General features: G+C 40.8%; 1 protein-coding gene across 2 annotated transcripts in view; it reads right to left on the bottom strand.

Annotated features, from left to right (window-relative positions):
* The window catches only part of myom2b (myomesin 2b), a 29,868-nt gene that overhangs the window by 2,629 nt on the left and 8,411 nt on the right, over positions 1 to 18,828 (bottom strand). For both annotated transcript variants that reach the window (XM_035156244.2, XM_035156254.2), the window contains 32 exons: positions 18,150 to 18,238; positions 17,904 to 17,954; positions 17,592 to 17,756; positions 17,047 to 17,208; positions 16,724 to 16,865; positions 16,084 to 16,283; positions 15,539 to 15,592; positions 15,326 to 15,453; positions 14,854 to 15,037; positions 14,570 to 14,744; positions 14,350 to 14,471; positions 14,007 to 14,194; positions 13,749 to 13,875; positions 13,380 to 13,558; positions 12,274 to 12,388; positions 11,758 to 11,920; positions 11,534 to 11,640; positions 10,666 to 10,710; positions 10,116 to 10,252; positions 9,773 to 9,917; positions 9,298 to 9,360; positions 8,498 to 8,565; positions 7,840 to 7,953; positions 7,253 to 7,340; positions 6,424 to 6,462; positions 5,404 to 5,509; positions 4,550 to 4,616; positions 4,080 to 4,176; positions 3,465 to 3,501; positions 2,016 to 2,038; positions 1,333 to 1,388; positions 1,153 to 1,242 (listed from right to left, as the gene is read on the bottom strand). In XM_035156244.2, coding sequence (XP_035012135.2) covers positions 1,153 to 1,242; positions 1,333 to 1,388; positions 2,016 to 2,038; positions 3,465 to 3,501; positions 4,080 to 4,176; positions 4,550 to 4,616; positions 5,404 to 5,509; positions 6,424 to 6,462; positions 7,253 to 7,340; positions 7,840 to 7,953; positions 8,498 to 8,565; positions 9,298 to 9,360; positions 9,773 to 9,917; positions 10,116 to 10,252; positions 10,666 to 10,710; positions 11,534 to 11,640; positions 11,758 to 11,920; positions 12,274 to 12,388; positions 13,380 to 13,558; positions 13,749 to 13,875; positions 14,007 to 14,194; positions 14,350 to 14,471; positions 14,570 to 14,744; positions 14,854 to 15,037; positions 15,326 to 15,453; positions 15,539 to 15,592; positions 16,084 to 16,283; positions 16,724 to 16,865; positions 17,047 to 17,208; positions 17,592 to 17,756; positions 17,904 to 17,954; positions 18,150 to 18,238 — 3,526 coding nt within the window. The remainder of the gene's footprint in view (positions 1 to 1,152; positions 1,243 to 1,332; positions 1,389 to 2,015; positions 2,039 to 3,464; positions 3,502 to 4,079; positions 4,177 to 4,549; positions 4,617 to 5,403; positions 5,510 to 6,423; positions 6,463 to 7,252; positions 7,341 to 7,839; positions 7,954 to 8,497; positions 8,566 to 9,297; positions 9,361 to 9,772; positions 9,918 to 10,115; positions 10,253 to 10,665; positions 10,711 to 11,533; positions 11,641 to 11,757; positions 11,921 to 12,273; positions 12,389 to 13,379; positions 13,559 to 13,748; positions 13,876 to 14,006; positions 14,195 to 14,349; positions 14,472 to 14,569; positions 14,745 to 14,853; positions 15,038 to 15,325; positions 15,454 to 15,538; positions 15,593 to 16,083; positions 16,284 to 16,723; positions 16,866 to 17,046; positions 17,209 to 17,591; positions 17,757 to 17,903; positions 17,955 to 18,149; positions 18,239 to 18,828) is intronic.

Below are 18,828 nucleotides of genomic sequence, written 5' to 3'. Positions count from 1 at the left end.
TTTCTCAAACTCCAATCTTCAAAGTTGAGAGGAGCCGCAGGATGCTGATGCTGTTGAAAGAGCCTCCACTGACAGGGGACAGACTGTAGACTTATACTGGTTGGCAAGTAGGTCAATGAGTTATGAGAGGCAGAAGTGATACCGATCCAGGAGTGCGCTGCCGATAACACTGTCCTCAACTCAAGTGTGGAGACCCCTTCAGAGGGGGACTCTGACTGCTGCTGAAGTCTCATCCAAAAGCAAGTAGAGTGTGTTTTACTTCCTAACGGTCAACTCAGCAGCACAGAGAGGACACGGAGGGCACCGGCTCTGTCGGGAGTTCAAGGGCTACAGCGGTGCAATCAGGGAAACAGTGTACCATTCAGGATGTTGTGTATTTAATATTCAATTTGAAACATGCACTATAACTACCAAGATAATACTTTATTGTCACCTCAGTATCTCCCCCAATATGTCCTTAATTCTTCCTTTACTTTACGTCATTAGTTTGGATGTAATGTTCAATAAAGTTTATTTTTCTTTCAAGAAAAGATATCAAAGCCATTAGTGTATTGTAGCATGGTTGTATTTAGCATTTTAACAATAGTTGTTCTTCTCAATAGGATAGTTCCTGTATAAATCCAAATAACATGCAAAATTATATTATATTATATTATATTATATTATATTATATTATATTATATTATATTCTTATACCTCAGTAGTATAGATAATGGTTGGGTGGGAGGGTGGGTGAGTGGATGAATATTTTATTCTATTATAGTGATTTGTACAAATTGATATATATATATATATATATTATTATAAAACACAGTGAAAGCCAGTAGAGGTTACCCAGCAGAATCCAGTTCACATGCCACTGTGGGTGTGGAAATTCCACAGTGTCTCTTGACAAGTTAATAGGATCATACTATTGCAATTGTGTGTGATTAATAAGGTAATTAATCATGAGCGAGGGAGGCGGAGCTGAGTTTCTGAGGAGGTTAAACAGCTCAAAGACTCAGCACTAGAGTGTGACAGGTAAAAACCAATGAATGCAGCGCGGCATACAAGTTACAGTTTAATTACGTGCATGCTTCAGCGAGCGTTAAAAACAAGATTAGAGAAATACTCTGATCCCCAGTCATCCCCCACAATAAGAGAGGTATTCACCTGATCATCGGGTTCAACCTCCGTTCCGTTCTTCAGCCATGAGACCTGCGGCTTGGGGTCCCCACACACTGTGCAAGTTAAACTCAGGGTCTGTGTGGAGCAGAGATACAAAAACATATTTCACAAACCCGTGCAAATTTGCAGACGGAGATGAAAATCACGCTCACTGTCACACATTACCTTCTTTTCCATAATGGTGACCACATCAGGCAGTCCTCCCACAACCTTGCCACGGTCTGAAACAAAGCATTGATATCATCAGCATCATTCCCATTGATCTTGACTGTGTATTGATGATGGTGTCAGGGCCCTAAGGAGGTTCGATTTTTATTTGCATTTGTTTATGGTTCGAAGAATTACGCTGGATGAATTACCATGAAGCTTAGTGAAAGGATGTGGAATGGATCTGTAATATCTCTATATCTTTATATCTTGAGAAAGATCTTTCTGGAAAAAAATGATGCATTTGTAGTGTGCTTATATCTACAAGCTAGCGCAGATCCAGATTTTATGAATTTAAATAAACAATTTCACTCGGGGGATGATATTTAATTAGTTAATGTACAATAAAAAATACTCCATTCAAATATTTCCTGAAAAATAATATTCCCCTGTGTTTCATGTGAGCAGTTTGCTGAAAACCGTGCAGCATACCTGGTATATGAACCTTAATTCAACATGGTGATTAAGTGGTCAATTAAGTGGAAGTATGCGCCCTCCAAGTGTCCTCCATGACGTATATAACATGCACAGTTGATCTATGTTTTTAAAAAAGTGCAGGATAATATGATGGGGATCATTTTTTATCAGCCCTTCTATGAATGGAGTGTTGGAAAAAAAATACAAATAAAGCATGCACTCACTCTTTTCAGCATAGGCCTCTGCCCTGAAACACAGAGAGAAGAGGGAAAGTTAAAATCTTTAGCTCATCTTTTCTTTCTTTAGAACTAACCATGTACATTTCAGCAAGGCCAGTAAAAAGTACTGTTCTCTATGAAATTAGTGATGATGAACCTCTGCTCCTACAGGAGTTGGGATGATGTGTCGGATGATATTATCTTTCTCCGCCGCCTGACAACACACATGATATTGTCTCCATCTCTGGGTCAATAGCTGTGGTCAGATGGTTTGCCACAAGTTATATCTGGAGCCAAACCACATTACGCTGTGGTTCACTGTGGCACTTTGAGAATCTTCTCATGAGAAAAAAATGATATTGCTTTGTAATAACTAGGCGAGGGCTGTCGGAGCAGCGTGGGAGGAGCAGAGGTCAGCCGCAGGACCAGATGGCTGGGGGGGGCGGGACTCTCTGCTCTCCTCTCTGCATGTTGATGCTCAATCAGAAGGGCAACGTGATGTCACTCGCTTCAATGTGTTTGTAGATTCTCCTGCTTTAAATGTCTTTCTTTGAATTCTAATTAGAAAGGGGATTTGGGAGATTTCCACTCGGCGTGCAGGGTTTAGTATTTGGAGGTTCAATTGATTTTTTTTCTAAATGGTTCTAAAAACAATTTAGCGAGTGGGGGTTTAACTTTAGCCCAAGTAGCTAAAGGACCTTAAAAGATCACTGCGGCCTAACTGCATCTCTTTTTTGGCATTGATTCGTATCTCGAATGATAATAAACCGGGTTTGTTCGGACAGCGATTCATGTTCAAATATTTGATTTGAAAATGGAGGAGAGAAATCTTTACTTAAGCGGACCATTCTATCTCATACAGAAATGTACATAAAAACCTGGTCTAATACCTGAGTGAACATTGTAAAAGAAGCAGATCAGTGTGCGTAGTTGTCATCTACATTAGACTCTGACCTTGTCACTTCCCACAGGCATTTACCAAGCTCATCTTGGTTTAGTGTTTGCTTGAACAGACAGGTCTGTTCTATAATACTCGACAGAAGCATCAGTGTTTGCAAACAGAACAGTGGCACAGCGTCGTAGTGCGACAGCCTACAGATCCTTTATATTGATCATCTTATTGTGAAGGTTGTGTTCTCCATGTCAGTGTCGTAAGTTGTGTGTGTAGAGGCTCAACTCACATAAAGTGTGTTCAGGGTTAACATTGTGCTTTACATTGTTTGAAACAAGGATGAAGAATATGAATTTCGGCTGATGAACAGGAAGTATCATGGCAAATCAATACACATTTCATAACCCAAACCCAATTTCTGGACAAGACTCATGCTACCAGATGCCAAACTCGCAGTGATCGAGCTGGGTAAGTTGAAATGTTATTTATCACTCGCAGAGGAAGTCTGACTAAAATATAAACATGAAGATAAATATAGAAAAGAGTTGAGAGTGTATTCTTACTTGAGTCTCTGGAACTCAGCAAAGGCCTTTTCAAATACTGTGAAGACAAAAACACAGTTTTATTTCATTGTGTTGACGGTTTGATTCTCTCCTTCGAGTGATCCTCTGGACCCTGGTTTAAAATGTGGCTTTAAACAGTGTTTGTTACTCGCTCCTTCGTGCAGCCGAGCAGATTTGAGTGTAAATGTGAATTAACCATCTTCTGGCGTAGCTTTAGAATTTGTGGAGAGAAGTAATGCAACTGGAAAGCCGTGCAGACTGAGTGTTAGGAGATCACGTTTTTTTTGTTACAATCCAACACTACTGGATTCCATTAAAACCAAAATGACTTTAAGCTGACCACAGCTGCAGGTGTTTGTGAAGGAGCAAACTTTTAAGAAACCAGTTTTCCGAGCGTACAGGGATGAGTGTCTGAAATCAAAAAATAGATTTTTGTTTGGAGCATCTCTCCCTCCACGCCTCAAACCACAGATTGGATCCAAGCGCTCCATAAAAACAAGTCACTGTGTTGTCTCTAACCCTTTTTTTACGGTGCCGTCGTAAAAAAAACAAAACAGTGAGTGACACACAACAAGAACAAAATGAGAAAAGTGAGGGACATAAAAAGTTACTGACCATCACCGCTGAGGTCCAGCGTGCGTTTATGTGAGGTTTCGGGGTTGGCGATCACGATGGAGTACTTTCCTTTATCCCTTCCCTCGGGCTCGATCACCTGCGATTAAGTCAGCACATCAACCGATTAGTTATGTGATCAACAAACCAATCAACTAATCAGTTGTTTATCTCTACTTCTGTATCCTGACAGTTACAATTATAAAGCTATTTGACAAAAAAAAAATTTTTTTAAAGTGCCTGATTTAATTAATGAGGTATAATGGTTTTAAAAATGGATGATGTTTTTATTCATTACTCCTTCTGAACATTATCTATTTAACTCCTGTTGCCCTGGTTTCACCTCTTCTGAGGACCTTTTGAGCAGCGGGTACACCACCCGAGGTGCTTGACTGTCATAAAATCACCCGTGTATGAATCACCTAACAAGCATATAGGTGTACTGCTCAGCGCTGTACAGGAGACAGTAATACCTCCATTGTTGCCATAGCAGGGGTTCCTCCAATCACATGCTTGTCACTGTGGGAGAGTTTAGTCTCACTGTGGAGAAGAGCGGAGGAGAGAAGTTAGTGCAGAGGTCATGGAAAATCATGTTTACATGCCTGCCTAATGTTACGCCAATGGGATACCAATTTCTCTCTCTTGCTATCTGTCACTCTGTCTCTCTCTCTTTCTCTTTCTCTCTCTCTTGCACGTGCACACACACACACACACACACAGAAAAGCCCCGGCTGAGGTTAAAAATCTAATCTCCATCACTTTTTGTTCTTTGAATAATTGAATAACAAAAAAAGCCGCTACCCTGTGTCATTGTTCCCTCTTTCCCTCTATCCCCCCTTCATTCTTTTTACTTCTCTCCCTTCTGTCTTTCCCTCTCATCCAGTGTCCCCTCCCTCCACAATTTATAACCTCTAGGGTATGACAGAGTGACTTTAAGTGCAGGAAAAAAAAAAAGACTTGCCGCTTTATAGAAGATGATGGGGGTGTGATTCTTGTCACAAAGCAGGGCAATTTTACTGAAATAAGCAGGATAATGAAATACTTGCCAAAAGCCATCACAAGTTTTATTATGTGTGGCTTATTGTTTTTACCGCTCCCGGCGGTTTAACTTGAGAGAAAAACAAAATCATATGTTTGCAGTCAGCATGTTTAAGACTTAAAGGAACTTTTGTATTCCTCCTAAAGCCGCCGCCATGACTACTAACACTGGAGTCCTTGTTATTATTATTTATTTCCTCCTCGTTCTCGCACCAGTGGCTCTTGTTGTCATGTTAGTGGGGACAGTGGTGGTGTTATTTGTATGAGTATTATAAATTGAACATCTTACCCATTAACCCAAGTGATGTTCATCTCTGAGGTGTAATACTTCAAGTGACACTGAAGCTGAATGCCTGTAGCTGTGCAGTGAATCACCACCTCTGCTGCACTGGCTCCTGGAGGATACGACGAAGGTGACAGAGGTTGTGGAAGACACGTTTGAAATCAAAATTAGATTCCCTTTTCTTTTTTCTTTTTTTTACATCTGCTACTGGATAACCTCTCTAGAGCTACGAGATACACCCCCCAATTAATAAATCAAATAAAAGCAAACATCCTTCTGTAGTCCTGATTTTAAGACTTCACTTTTTATGTTATCCTGATCCAGCATGGAGAGTAATAAAGCAGAGTGCAGGTCATAGAGAGCCGACTGTCTGTATTCAGTGAAACACCTTAACCATCACAGTTTTTACTAACTCCTATTTTTCAAAGCTTTTCTATCTAAAAAAAAAAGGGAGTTACACACTTCACTACGTCTGTGTGGGACTTTACTCACTGCACATTACAAGTGTACAAGTGTGTCATCCACCTGGTCACATCACCATGGTTTCCCATTATCCCAGTAATGAACCCTCTTCTGCTCTGCAGCCACTGCTGTAACAGAGGCTGCAGAGCTGTCAAGTGACTGCCTCTTAAAATAGGAGTAAGATGCTCCTCCACACTGTCACTGTGACAGAGCAGTGGAATTTTAAAGTGATTTCACCACACGATGGTATGATGGCCAAATGCTTCCAGCACGACAACTTCTGCCACATGCTGATAAGTGTGTGTGTGTGTCTGTCTGTGTGTAGCGGGGGGGGGGAGGTTGAGACAGAAGTGTATCAGCCTGGTGATGAGTCTACTGAATCTGTCAGAGCCGGGCTGTGATTGTGTCGTGTTGAATTTAGATCATTTGCACTTGATCCCGTCAGTGGGCAGAGGGTGATGATGGTGATGTTTAGTACTGTTTTTAATATGGGTACAGTATCTGTTGGTTAGATTATTCACATTTGGGTTTTCAAATCTATGTGTGTGTGTGTGTGATACATACCTGCCAGTTGGCTGATCTTATTTATGGCATCGTCAAAGACTGAAAGTGAGGGAGACAGTGAGGGGGTCAGGAGAAGAGCCAAGAGAATGAGAGTTACAATACTGCCCTCTGGTGGCTGCTTTTAAAGCTCAGCATGTTAATGTTAAATAATACACACAACATATACTGTACACACTGTAAATACATTTACATACGGTACTTTATATAAATCTGGGTGTCTCTTGCTCCCTGGGTACAGATTTGAACTGTCACTATTACCAATAATTAAATGAATATTTCTATTCTCTACAGCCAACTTTACAGCCAATAAAAAAAATCACTCTGTTCACTAGACTCCCTTGAAGGGCTGATTAAATACCAGCACACTTCTAATACAGTGTGGATTAGAAATACTGAAAAGCAGAGTAATGCTCAGTCCTGCCGTCAAAATAAGTACAAGCTTAAAGGACGGCAGTGGAGCAGCTTATGTCGACTCCGCGTAAAAACTTTTGCAGGAAAATTAGAAAGGATTTTCTCAGGAATAAATACAGCCAGCAGGTCAACAAGCCGTCACATAGCAAGAACTGTGTTTATGCCGTCGTTAGAAAAACAAGGTTGGGGTTAGAGGGATTGTTAAAAACTCATTAGTTTGCCATGTACAGATACACTATATAAATTTGCATCCTGTCTCCCTTCTTTTTAATTGTTAGTGTAGAGTGTTAAGCTCTTTTTCAGTCGTTCACTTTTAACAGGCTATTATGCTGAGGGTTGTTATTATTTGTTCTTGCTCGGTTAGACGACCAGTCAGCGAGTGATTACTCCCCTAATTTATCGGGCAAGATGTGTTTACCTTTTCCGGAGATGTCAATTTGACTCATATCTTTTCCTCTGTCATCACTGATGGTGGCCTTATAAACTCCCGCTGTCTTCAATGAAAACTGGAGAAACAAAACAGGAAAAACATAAAACAGTGTGAGGAACTATTGGGAATAAGGTGCTCTGAATATGAGCACATTATGCGGCCGGCTTCTTCCTTTTCTTCTCTTTTCTTTTATTAACCAAAGAAAGTGCCCCTGTTTTTGGATCCTCAGAGAAATACAAAAAATGTGTAACTATCACTGAAGAAACTAGAATGGCACTCAGGAAAGTGCCGAGGCCCAACAGTCTCCTTAAATTCAATCAAGCTGCACCAAATTTCACACACTCATAGATATCAGTTTCCTAAATGTGTTTTCATCAAGGTCCATGAATTGTTTCCTGGGGAAGCAAAATGTTTAAAAACACCCTCGCTCACAAACATGCAGATAGGGGTGAAAACATAACCCCACTGGCGGAGGCAAAAATTGCATTGCCTTGAATTGATATACCCTCTTCACAACACTACTTCCTGATAAACACTGGTTTATGAGCATTCAGAGGACCAGTGGCACCAATTACCAGTTTAATTGGCAGTTTGCAGAGGCCTGATCCGAGGTCAGGCTTCACATCGGGGATGATCTCCGTGTCTTCTCTGTACCAGTGGAACTGGGATTCCTTCTTCAAATTAGCAACCTGCAATGAAATCAACGTAATCAAATATAATTTTAAAACATTCAACGTAATTATCATTAACGAGGTTTTAGCTTCTTTTATAGCCGATATAAAGCAGATCATAAAGTCCCAACAACACAGAGTCAGTATCAGACGCACCCAACCCCAAAACTGCATGTTTGCTTTACTTCTATTAATCAGCGTTTACAAGACACTCGTCTGTCCTGAGTCTCGTCTCAGAGAGCAGAGCGATACCTCCCCAACTAATCACTGACACCAACGACTGACGAGTCTGTTTCTACAAACTACGACGACATGCACTTATTTGGACTAAACAGATCGTCTGGAACGATACCTAATTTAAAATTCTGCCAACTATATTCTTCACACCAACAAACCCGAGACAAAAGAGACTATAATTCTGGTTGTTTTCAATGTGGACCTCATTATTACAGAGCTTTGTCAAATCCCGGGCTCAGCCTCCGTGGAGCAGCTAATCACGAGTCAGCCTCCCTTTTGTTTAGAGTGTAAATATTCAATAATTGTCGACTTTGCCTGTGTTTACCTTGCACACCAAATTGACAGAGCAGTCGTCTCCAACCTGAAGTGTCAGGAACTCACTGAAGTGGGGACCTGTGGTGGATTAAGGGAGGAGAGAAACACCCAGGGAAGGGAAAGGAATTTAAAATAAATGACTTGTGGGTCCCGATTGTTTGAGCTCTATTAATTACCCAGTGGGTGATTCTTGCTTACTGTGCTTGAGTACAGTTCTCATGTCTCTGTGCTGCACTTAAGTATATTCAGGTGCTTTTCTCTTTACTACATCTTTACAAATTCAGCGTTACATGTTTTTTTTTTACATTTTCAAAAGTTATCAATAATCAGTGGGGCACTGATCCAATCAGAGCAGGCAGGTACCATTAGAGCCCGCCTCCTGCAGCAGCAGCATCACTGGTGAAGAAACACCACTGGCGAGACTCAGCCATAATGATGTAGTAGACCGTAGCATTAAGGAATAGGTTACACACAGCAAGTACTTTTACTTTTACAGTAATACTTTACTTGAGTACATTTGTGTCTATTTATTTGTACTTTTACTGAAGTAAAATGTTTAAATCCTTCCTTCACCTTTGTAATTACCTCACGTCTGAGTATGGTTTCAAAATTAGAAATGCAAAATGCCTTCTATGCTGAGCCAATGGGTTCATTTTGAATTTTCAGTTTCCAATTGCCTCTTTTGAGGAAGCGTTGGTCCGCCTCGCTCCTGTGTACACACTGATTAGATGAGTTATTTCCCAGACAACAAAGAAGACTTAGAGTTAAAACCCATACAAGCTTAAAAGTGAGTGATGTTTTGCTTCTTACCTTCCTTGACTCGGATGTACTCCCTCCTCTGGTACTCAGCCTCAGCCAACGCTGCCTTGAAAGCTGTGTGCACGTACAAACACACATAAACAGAGAATAATTAAAAAGATCAAAGTGGTGCCAGTAGTTGCTGGATTTATTTGCTGGATTACCGAGACTAATGGTCTCATGCATGAGGGTAGAATCATAATTCATCACATAAAGCATCTTTTGAAGCGTATCCGCGCACCGTAATAGTGTCCTTCATACATTTAAAAGTCACTGTATAAGGTAACTGCTTTAAACCTCCCTTCACACACACACACACACACACACACACACACACACACACACACACACACACACACACACACACACACACACACACACACACACACACACACACACACACACATCTTCTATAGACATACTATAGCAGTAGCTACAGAGGCAAAATAGTATTTTTTGTCATACATGTCACAGTTACATATCTTACCATCTCCAATCAGAACCAGAGAGCTCTGTCCTTTGCCTCCACCGTCTGTGATCTGGCAGGTGAACGTGCCCTCATTCTCCTCAGTGAAATGGTCCATGGTGAACTCGATGACACCTGTAGAGACGTCATGACCCATCTTGTTGGGCTGCAAGGAAAATGTTTCTTTGTCAAATTTAAGGACAGATTTTGTGAATATATACAGTATATATATATTTTTTTAGCTTTCATTTTTCAACACAATCTTAATCACCAGACAGACAGAACATTTGTTCAACTTGAACCCAGAAAATCATTTTTTCATCTCTCCCTATGTCCATTTTTTTTAAACTAACGTGGATCTTACATCAGCTCCGGACAGTTCCTTGTTGTTTGCGAAGAATTTGTACGTGACGTTGGAAGAAATCTCTTCAGCTTGCAGCCAGAACCTCATTCTTCCTCTCTCCAAAATCTTATATGCCAGCTCTGACTTCAGTGGGATGACTAGAGGAGGGAAGAGGAGAGAAATAGAAGTCATTATTAGTGAGGGGAGAAGAGGAGAGAAGAAAGGAGAGCAGAAGAAAGGAGAGTAGAGGAGTCAGTTGGAAGGCAAAAGACGGGAGAGGTGAACAGTGGAGAGGCAGGTGATGCAAAAGCAGGTAAGACTTTTTGGGATGAAATAAAAAGAGAAACGTACGCCTAAAAGAAGAATGAAATGTGAAAGGTTCAAAGCAAGTCAGAACAAAGCGAAATGAATCCATGAAAGATAGAAACAGAGAGAGAGTGGGTGAGACAGATTAAAGACGCAGCAGAGAAAACGTGTAAGAGACGAGAAATCAAAATGGACAAAGAGAAAGAGATTACAAGAGATTGAAAGTGTTTTGTTTGTTTGAAAGTGTTTTGCCAAAGGTACCTACCCGGGTGTCGGATATCGTAGCTGAGTGCCAGCATCTTCGCCAACTCTGAAATGAGAAGAAACGACTTATTCAGGTGATAATGCTGTGGGCACAAACATATTTACACTCATGCATACAAGTAAATTTATCACGGACTTTGAAGGGGCTGTTCGAGTAAGGAGTCTGGAGTTGGAGAAGTCATTACTGTAATTGTGTTTAATAGGCGGATGGCAGACAAATGCACAAACACTTAGAACGCCTGGAACTAGACCCACAGGCCCGCTGTGAAACTCCTCTGACAAACTGCATTCAGCGCTCAGATATTTAATAACTGCAGTTTCCCCTATTACCCGCGATATAAGTGAAATACATAATACATAATACATGCGGATGAAACCCTTATTATGAGTTGTGCTGAAGAAAAAAAACAACAATGCAAGGCCAAATGGGAAGCAATCAGCGTAAGGCACAATAAATAACAGATGTGGTGAAACTTTCTGACAGAAAAAATGTGGTTTTAAAACACACATACAGCCGCAAGCTCAAAAAGCCATGTGAGCAATATGCTCGACTGGTTTTCATCAGATGTTTAACGTAATTGTTTGCTGCCTTGTTGCCAGTGTGATCGTTTTAAAGCAGTCTCTTGGCTTCCATCCGGATTTCCTCCTGCACAACGCTTGATTCTTCAATACGCATTTTGCTTTGGAGTTTTGTTTGAGCCTGTAATTCTGATGTCCTCGTCTGACCACAAGTTACTGTGTTCTCCCAATCCATGTAAGCTAATGTGATGTGAATGTCGGCAAGAATTTTTCAAGAAGAATAAATGATCTATGTAGTCAGTCTACATTTTGAAAACTAAGCCAGACTTTTAAAGACAGGTCAACTTTACCTTCAGCAGAGATTGTATAGCTGGATGAAATTCCCTCTATGTTGGTGACAGAAACAGAATATGTTCCAAAGTCTTCTTTAGTCGCGTTCTTAAAGATCAGCTTAGAACTACAATACAACACGAGAGAGAGAGAGACAGAGACAAGAGAGACAGAGGGATGTTACACGTTTCAAAATTACAACACGTGTGTGTGCATGTGTGTGTGTGTGTGTGAGTGATCTCACCTGCTGCCTTCTGTCTTAATCACCACTCCTTTGGAGAAATCTGTTATTTCTTTATAATCTTTTTTCCAGGCAAACTGAGAGCCCTCGTTCATTTGGCAGGACTCGAAGGACATAACGATGTCACCGGACTTCTCGTCCACCACACAGGAAACCTCCTGAGAACCTTTAACACACAAGACAATCACACACACAGCAGTAAAGTGATCACTTTAAAACTGCAATCATTTTATTCAACAAAAAAAAACTGGCACACAGAATAAAAGAATAGATCATAAATAAATAAAAAACTGAATATGTACATCATATACACATTTTACTATAGGAAAATATTGTTTTTATCGAGGTATTTCCGCTAAGTGCAGTGGTACAGGATGTACAGGATGTTGTTTTACCATAAAAAATATTTGTTATACTTGATCATATTCGTCATCTCCCCTTCATTAAAAACAGTACATCACAGAGCATAGACATGCTGCAGCACTTTACAAAGGAAGTTTGTAGACATTGATAAGTTACCTTCCACAGCCTTGGCGGTCACGGGATCAGAGGTCATTGAAGCCATGCCCACTCCTGCTTCGTTGACCCCACGCACCCTCACCACATACCTGCTGCCCTCTTCCAGGCCTGTTACCTAGGAAACAAGCAGGAGAGCAAAAGAGCCATGATTGTCGGCCTGGATGTGTTAATCATCAATCTCTGTAAATCTGCCAGGTTCAGTAACTGTGATTCTGTATCAGTATGTTTGTCCACGACATCAGAAACTATTGTTGGTAAATAACCTCATTTCTTATTCGGCAGATGAGACAATGACAGGAAATATCAATTGGGTAAAGGTTAGGGCTAGCAGCTATAGTATCTAATAAATGTAAATGTATCTTATATTAGCACCCAGACACATTGTTGTTTTTACTATTGGTATTAAATGACTTAATATCATGTTATTCACTCACACTTAATATGTACTGTAACCCATGATTTATCAGACCACAGAATAATAACGATAATTCAATTCTATAACTTGTAAATTATTAGGTTAAATGTATATCTGCTGACTGAGTTGCCGTTGTGCTGCTATTTTTCATTATTCTTTACTTTTTTGCTGAGTACTTAACCCAGTAGTTGCTCCTTTTTTCCACTAGATGTCAGCATACTACAATTGTATGTCAGCATATTACTACCTTTTCCAGTAGACGCAATAAAATACTATATTCGTCCAGAAGGTTGAAATTCAATGGATGCATGTCAACAGTGTCACTTTTAGGAGCCAATAGAAAGCTTAACAGAAATCAACGAAAGCTTAGAGGACACAGTGTTGAAGATATTATTAACATTTAGTAATATACAACATATATGAGGCATCAGGTGCAACTACTTGATCATTTGTTTTAGCAGTGCTGTGGCATGAAACACTGGCATCCAATTCCTTTACAATAATATTATAAATGATTCAGTTATTCATCAAGTTAAATAAAATTATATATTATTTATTGTTATTCTATCTTTTTTGTGCACAAAGTATTTTTATTTATTTTAAGGTCTGATGAGGAAAAACAGAAAACAAAAATCACTAGAAGTTAAAAAAGAAAACTTCCACCTTTAGGAGCCTTTAGATTTTTTCTTACCTTAAGGAAGCGATGATTGACAGATTTCTCGTTGGCTGTGACCCAGTCAGAGGTGCCCTTCTTAGCATACTCAACACGATAGCCTGTGATTGGTCCAGAACCAGAATACACAGGCTTTTGCCACTCAACCACCAAAGAGCTGCCTCTTACTTCACAGAAAGACAGGTCATAGGCCGGACCTAAAGGAGGAACACATTTACATTTGTGATTTAGTTTACCTTTCACGGACCTCGTTAATTCCCCTCCATCTAATTGTCAACGCTATTTAGTAGATATGAGCGTGACTACTTCAAACTTGACTTCATGTTTATTCTTGATATTTCAGATTGATCAGTTGATAAAGTTGGTCTGAAGATGACGCTCACTGACCAGGCTCAGGCATCGTCCAGGCCTCACAGCTGAAGTCAGCAGAATGCTGGGAAGCCGCCCCGAGGCCGGCCAGGTTGGCTGCAAACACCTGGAACTGATAGACGGCTCCGTCGGTCAGGCCCTCAGCCTGTCAATGACATGTTACCATGGTTACTAAGATGGAATAGAGGATAGTTGTAGTACACGAGGTGAAAAAGTTGTCTATTAAAAGTAAAAGTTCGTTTTTTAAGGTAAGTTTAGTCACAGATATTGCTGTACCTTATACAGTCTTTGTGTGACTGCTGGGATGTGAACCTCCCTCCACATGTCTGTTCCACTGCGTCTTTTGTCCACGTAATACTCCTTGACCTTTGATCCTCCACAGTCCAGAGGCTTCTTCCAGTTCAGAACCATTGATTTGCCGTCACAGTTCAGCAGAGCCACGTCGTAAGGAGCAGAAGGGGCGGCTGAAACGGCATCACTGAATTGTAATACTTATAATACCAGTACAATATTACTACTTCACTCTCATCAAAAGATTTGTCACAATCCAACAGGGTAACAGAAAGCAGATATCTATCATTATCTCTGTCATCGTCAATAACAATGTGTCAGTACTGACTGAGGGCAGCCTTGACAGTCAGAGGAGCAGACTCCTGGGATTCATCGCTGAGACCCAGCTCATTGATCGCCTGGACACGGAACACGTAGGTTTCTCCTTTGGTCAGACCACTAACCACAAACCTGAAAGGAAAATAATAAAAACAGGATTTGGTGTCATTTTATTAAGAAAGACACATTTCACTAAAAAGTGTGGGGGGGTTTTCCGGTCGAAAACATACTTGCAGTTCTTGTGAGGCTTGTGATTGGCTGAGGTCCAGTCTTTGGAACCTTTAACACACTGGTCGATGTAGTAGCCAATGAGATTGTTGGGTTCCTTTGGAGGAGCCCACTGGATGAGGACGGAGGTGTCTGTTTCTCTTGTAGAAATCACCTGACCTGGAGCTGATGGCACACCTGAGGAAAGGAAAACATTTTTTTGAATATTTCAAATATTTAAAACCTGGACTTGGTCCACACTAGAATAATCTACAATCTGTGACACTAACATGAAACAGAGACAGACCTTTGAGTTCCTGGGTCTCGATCCGGCCTGTCGGCTCTGAGGGCTCACTGATTCCATAGATATTGGCCGACAACACTCTGAACTGATATTGTTTTCCCTCCGCCAGGTCAAAGACGGCATAACGAGGGGATCGAATAGGAACCTGAGTGTTGATACGCTGCCATGCATTACTGTCTGCCATGCTCTGTGGGGACACGGGAGAGAGAGAGGACAGAGTTAGCTTGCCTGCTTCCTTAACACACATAATGATATATTGTACTGTATTAAACTGGTTTTACTGCATATCTCAAGTAGCTGTTTACACATAATGTCGCAAATCAATATACATTTATAAACTACTGATATAAACTATTGTTTCACACAGCATTGACACAGCGTTGTCCTGCTCTAGAGTACAATGCATTTAACACAAATGTAGACTGAAACCCATGAGAGGCCCTGTAGAATGTACAGTGTAGTATTCGATTCCTACCTTTTCCATAAAGTACCACATGGGAGCCTTGCTGGAATATTTAGGAGCTTTCCAGCTCAGAACAACATACGTCCTGTCGGTTTCTGAGGCATAAATTCCGGATGGAGCACTGGGAGGCTTTCCATCAGCTAAACACAAACACACACAGATCATATGTGATATATAATTATAGATTTTAGGTAGATGAGTGTTGATTTTAATCGAAAAACCCACCTTCAACTTCATCGTGGTAAGACACAACATCCAGTTTTCCTCCAAGCTTTTTGGCTACAGGAGAATAAAAGACAGGACATTTAGATAAGTTGGATTCTGATTCAGATCACACCAGACGGCTAATCTTTATCAGTGAGATGCGCTGTAACAGAACCAAACAGTGTACCGTTGTGTTTGAATCCTATAAAGCAGTTTAGTGAGTGGAGCAAAACGATCAGAATCAGCAGATTGCCATGTAAAATTAACCCTCAAACATAATATGTGAATGACCTGAATTTTAAAAAAGGATTAAATGTAAACTGTTAATAATAAAGATATTATTTGATGATGTCGATGAAGTAGCTCTACGATAACGTTTTTTGAGTCAAGTTGGTTAAAGAAAGTGAATCATTCATCACAGACATTCTAATACATAAATGTCAGAGTTCATAACTTTGCATCCATTCAAACATCCTAAAACGACTCTGACATTTTGCTTCTCACTTCAAACGATGTATCATAAAAGGCAAGGAGGACCTTTCACTATGTAATCCAGTGAAACCCACCGTGGAGCCTCTCAAACTCAGTGGGGTCCAGAGCAGCGATGGGGTCACACATGCGGGACGCTTTGCTTATTCCTTGGGAGTTGACAGCTCGGACTCTGAAGTAGTAGGAGTGTCCTTCAAAGAGCCCAGACACTGGATATTTGCAGATCTTAATGGGGTGATCATTGCATTGAGTCCAGTTTTCAGTGCCAACCTCACATCTACAAAATTAAAAATGAGTACGAAAAGGACAAAGGAGGAGATGAGTTCAGGAGAGGAGAAGAAAGTATGTTGCAAAGATCTCCAAAATATGACAGGTATTAAGTCACTTTTCAACTGCAGCAATTTAATTAATGAAAAGTATATAAAGATATTTTTTAAACATTCTTTTACAAAGATTTGTGGCAAATCGGATGATGATCACAGCAAATAATGCAGCAGTACAAGCATCATGTAGGCAACAAATTAAGTCAATAGTTATCTTAGCTGTAAAATAAAACTGCAGTACGGCATTTATGGCAAGATTATCTGTCCCTTGAGACAGTAACGCCTTCATTAGCACAGATAGTCAAGCAAACTCTCTGTGATGACTTACAGAAATGAGTTTGTCGTTATGTTGGTCAGTTTATTTATTTATGGTGTTTATGTCAGTAACTCCTACTTGTCCACAAAGTATCCCAGGATTGGACCCTCTGTGGTGGTATTAGGTGGCTTCCATGACACAATGACATAGTCTCTATTGGCATCGTGGATCTTGATGTCCATAGGAGCACCAGGAGCTCCGGGGACTGGGGGAGGACCATCTACACAGGATGGGACAGGGGGACTTTGCTTTTAAAAAATCATGTTAGTGAGAATATTTGTGGTTTGTAAATGAGTTCCGGAAAAAGAGGCAGTAAATGCATTGACAAAGTTCAAATCGAGCCGTTAGTCCTCAACATCATCAACTTGTCTTGGACTGTCCAGCCCTCTAGCACCGCTCACCTGCAACAGAAACAAAAGCGCTGTGTTCTGCGGTTCCTCCTTTCGTGACCATACGCAGTGTGTAGAGTCCTTCATCGTCTTTGAACAGGTTAGGAAGAGTCAAGGCGGTGTGTCCTCTGCCAGTTTCAATCTTCACCCATTTAGAGTCAGCCAGACGAGTTTCTAGAGACGAGACGGGATTCTGAATTTAGTCTCTTTCAAATGACTAAATAACACAATGAGGTTTGACTGTGTATAGTCATTAATTCATAACAATTTGCCGTTGTTCCACATGGCACCTTTAACTGAGGTCTACAGATTCCCACATAGCAAATGAAGATATACTCTCTAACTGGGGTTATATCATCAGAATCTATTACAACTTTCAGTCTAATTAATTTGCAGTAAAAATTAGAGGCTGTAAAAACGTTCCCATTTGTCCACAGCTGTGCCTGAGGCTGCATGTCGACAACGCTGGGTGGTGCAGTCTCAGTGGAAGCCGGTATATATTACTAGCAATTACGGTGCAATTACTCTGTCATAATATATTACTTTACTAGAATTACCATCTCTATACCACTGGGCCTCAGGCTGCAGGTTGGCCAGGTTGGGGTTCAGGGTCATGGTAGCAGACAGAGTGGCAGACCCTCCCTCAGCAGAAAACACAGGCCCGAACTTCTCCGTGAAAGTAATGTGGATTTTAGTGTAGTGGATCTTGGGAAGCATGGAAGCTGCGGGACAAGGGACAGGAGGAAACAGGACAACAGAGCGATGGGAACAGGGCCGGTGCAGAGAATGACATACTTCATGGCCTATAGTATTTGCACTGATCTTGTTATTGCGGATATAATGGAGATGAAGTCAATTCTGGTGTTTACCTGTGTAAGGCAACCACGCATATGGACATGTCTCTTCATCCTCCTTGAATCCTACATGATCAAAACACAAACACCAAAAGTTACACGGTATAAATAGATATTAGAGTACATTCAGGTGGTGCTGGTGGTAAACTGAAAGTGTCAAATTATATTTATATATCAGAGAAATAGTCTCTGACCTATTTAATAGTCCAGACGTGAATTTATGTTTGACTAAGTAGTGTGACTTGATGATGAAGGGCTTACTCTTGACGATGATGGAGGCCTGAGTAGAGGTCTGTCCATGGAGGTTACAAGCAACAGCAGTGTACTGGGCCGTATCATCAGTGCAGCATCTGTAAAAGACAGCTCAATTTAGGGTTTTCAGGTCAATATACCTATACGGATTACACTATACTATAATAGAAGGACATGGAAAATGCCCACATACCAGATGTACTGAGCCATCCATAAGTATTAGTTCTAACATGACTACCTGTGACCTACAGATGTAATGCCAGTTTGGATTTGCTTCTACAAAGTGTATGAAACTAATATACCAAATGAGCAATAATTTGCCACATGATTGCATCATTCTGCCAGGGATGGACAGCAGCTGAGGGAACAGAGCCTCTCTTCACGTGTACAGTAAAACCTGCAGTGTGGCCGGGTTCAGTAGTCTGGGGATGATCGGTTTTGACCAGCAGCATATGTTTGGTTCGGTCCTACCTGACCTGTTCTACACAGATAAGTTAATGCATGTACACGACTTGGCATCAGACATACTGTATTTCCTTTAGTCATAATCAGTCAAGTTTGCATGACTTCTTCACAAAAAGCCTAAAAAAATAAATGGAATAATCTGCTCCAGCGGACGTGCCACGAGTTTCAGGTTGTAGTGCATCAGAACACTTTAAACCATTTGTGATGTGGAACTCGTTTGCTT

The sequence above is a fragment of the Hippoglossus stenolepis genome, chromosome 1 (genome assembly GCF_022539355.2).
Source record: "Hippoglossus stenolepis isolate QCI-W04-F060 chromosome 1, HSTE1.2, whole genome shotgun sequence".
Classification (NCBI taxonomy): Eukaryota; Metazoa; Chordata; class Actinopteri; order Pleuronectiformes; family Pleuronectidae; genus Hippoglossus; species Hippoglossus stenolepis.
This window is presented reverse-complemented; position numbering and strand designations above follow the sequence as displayed.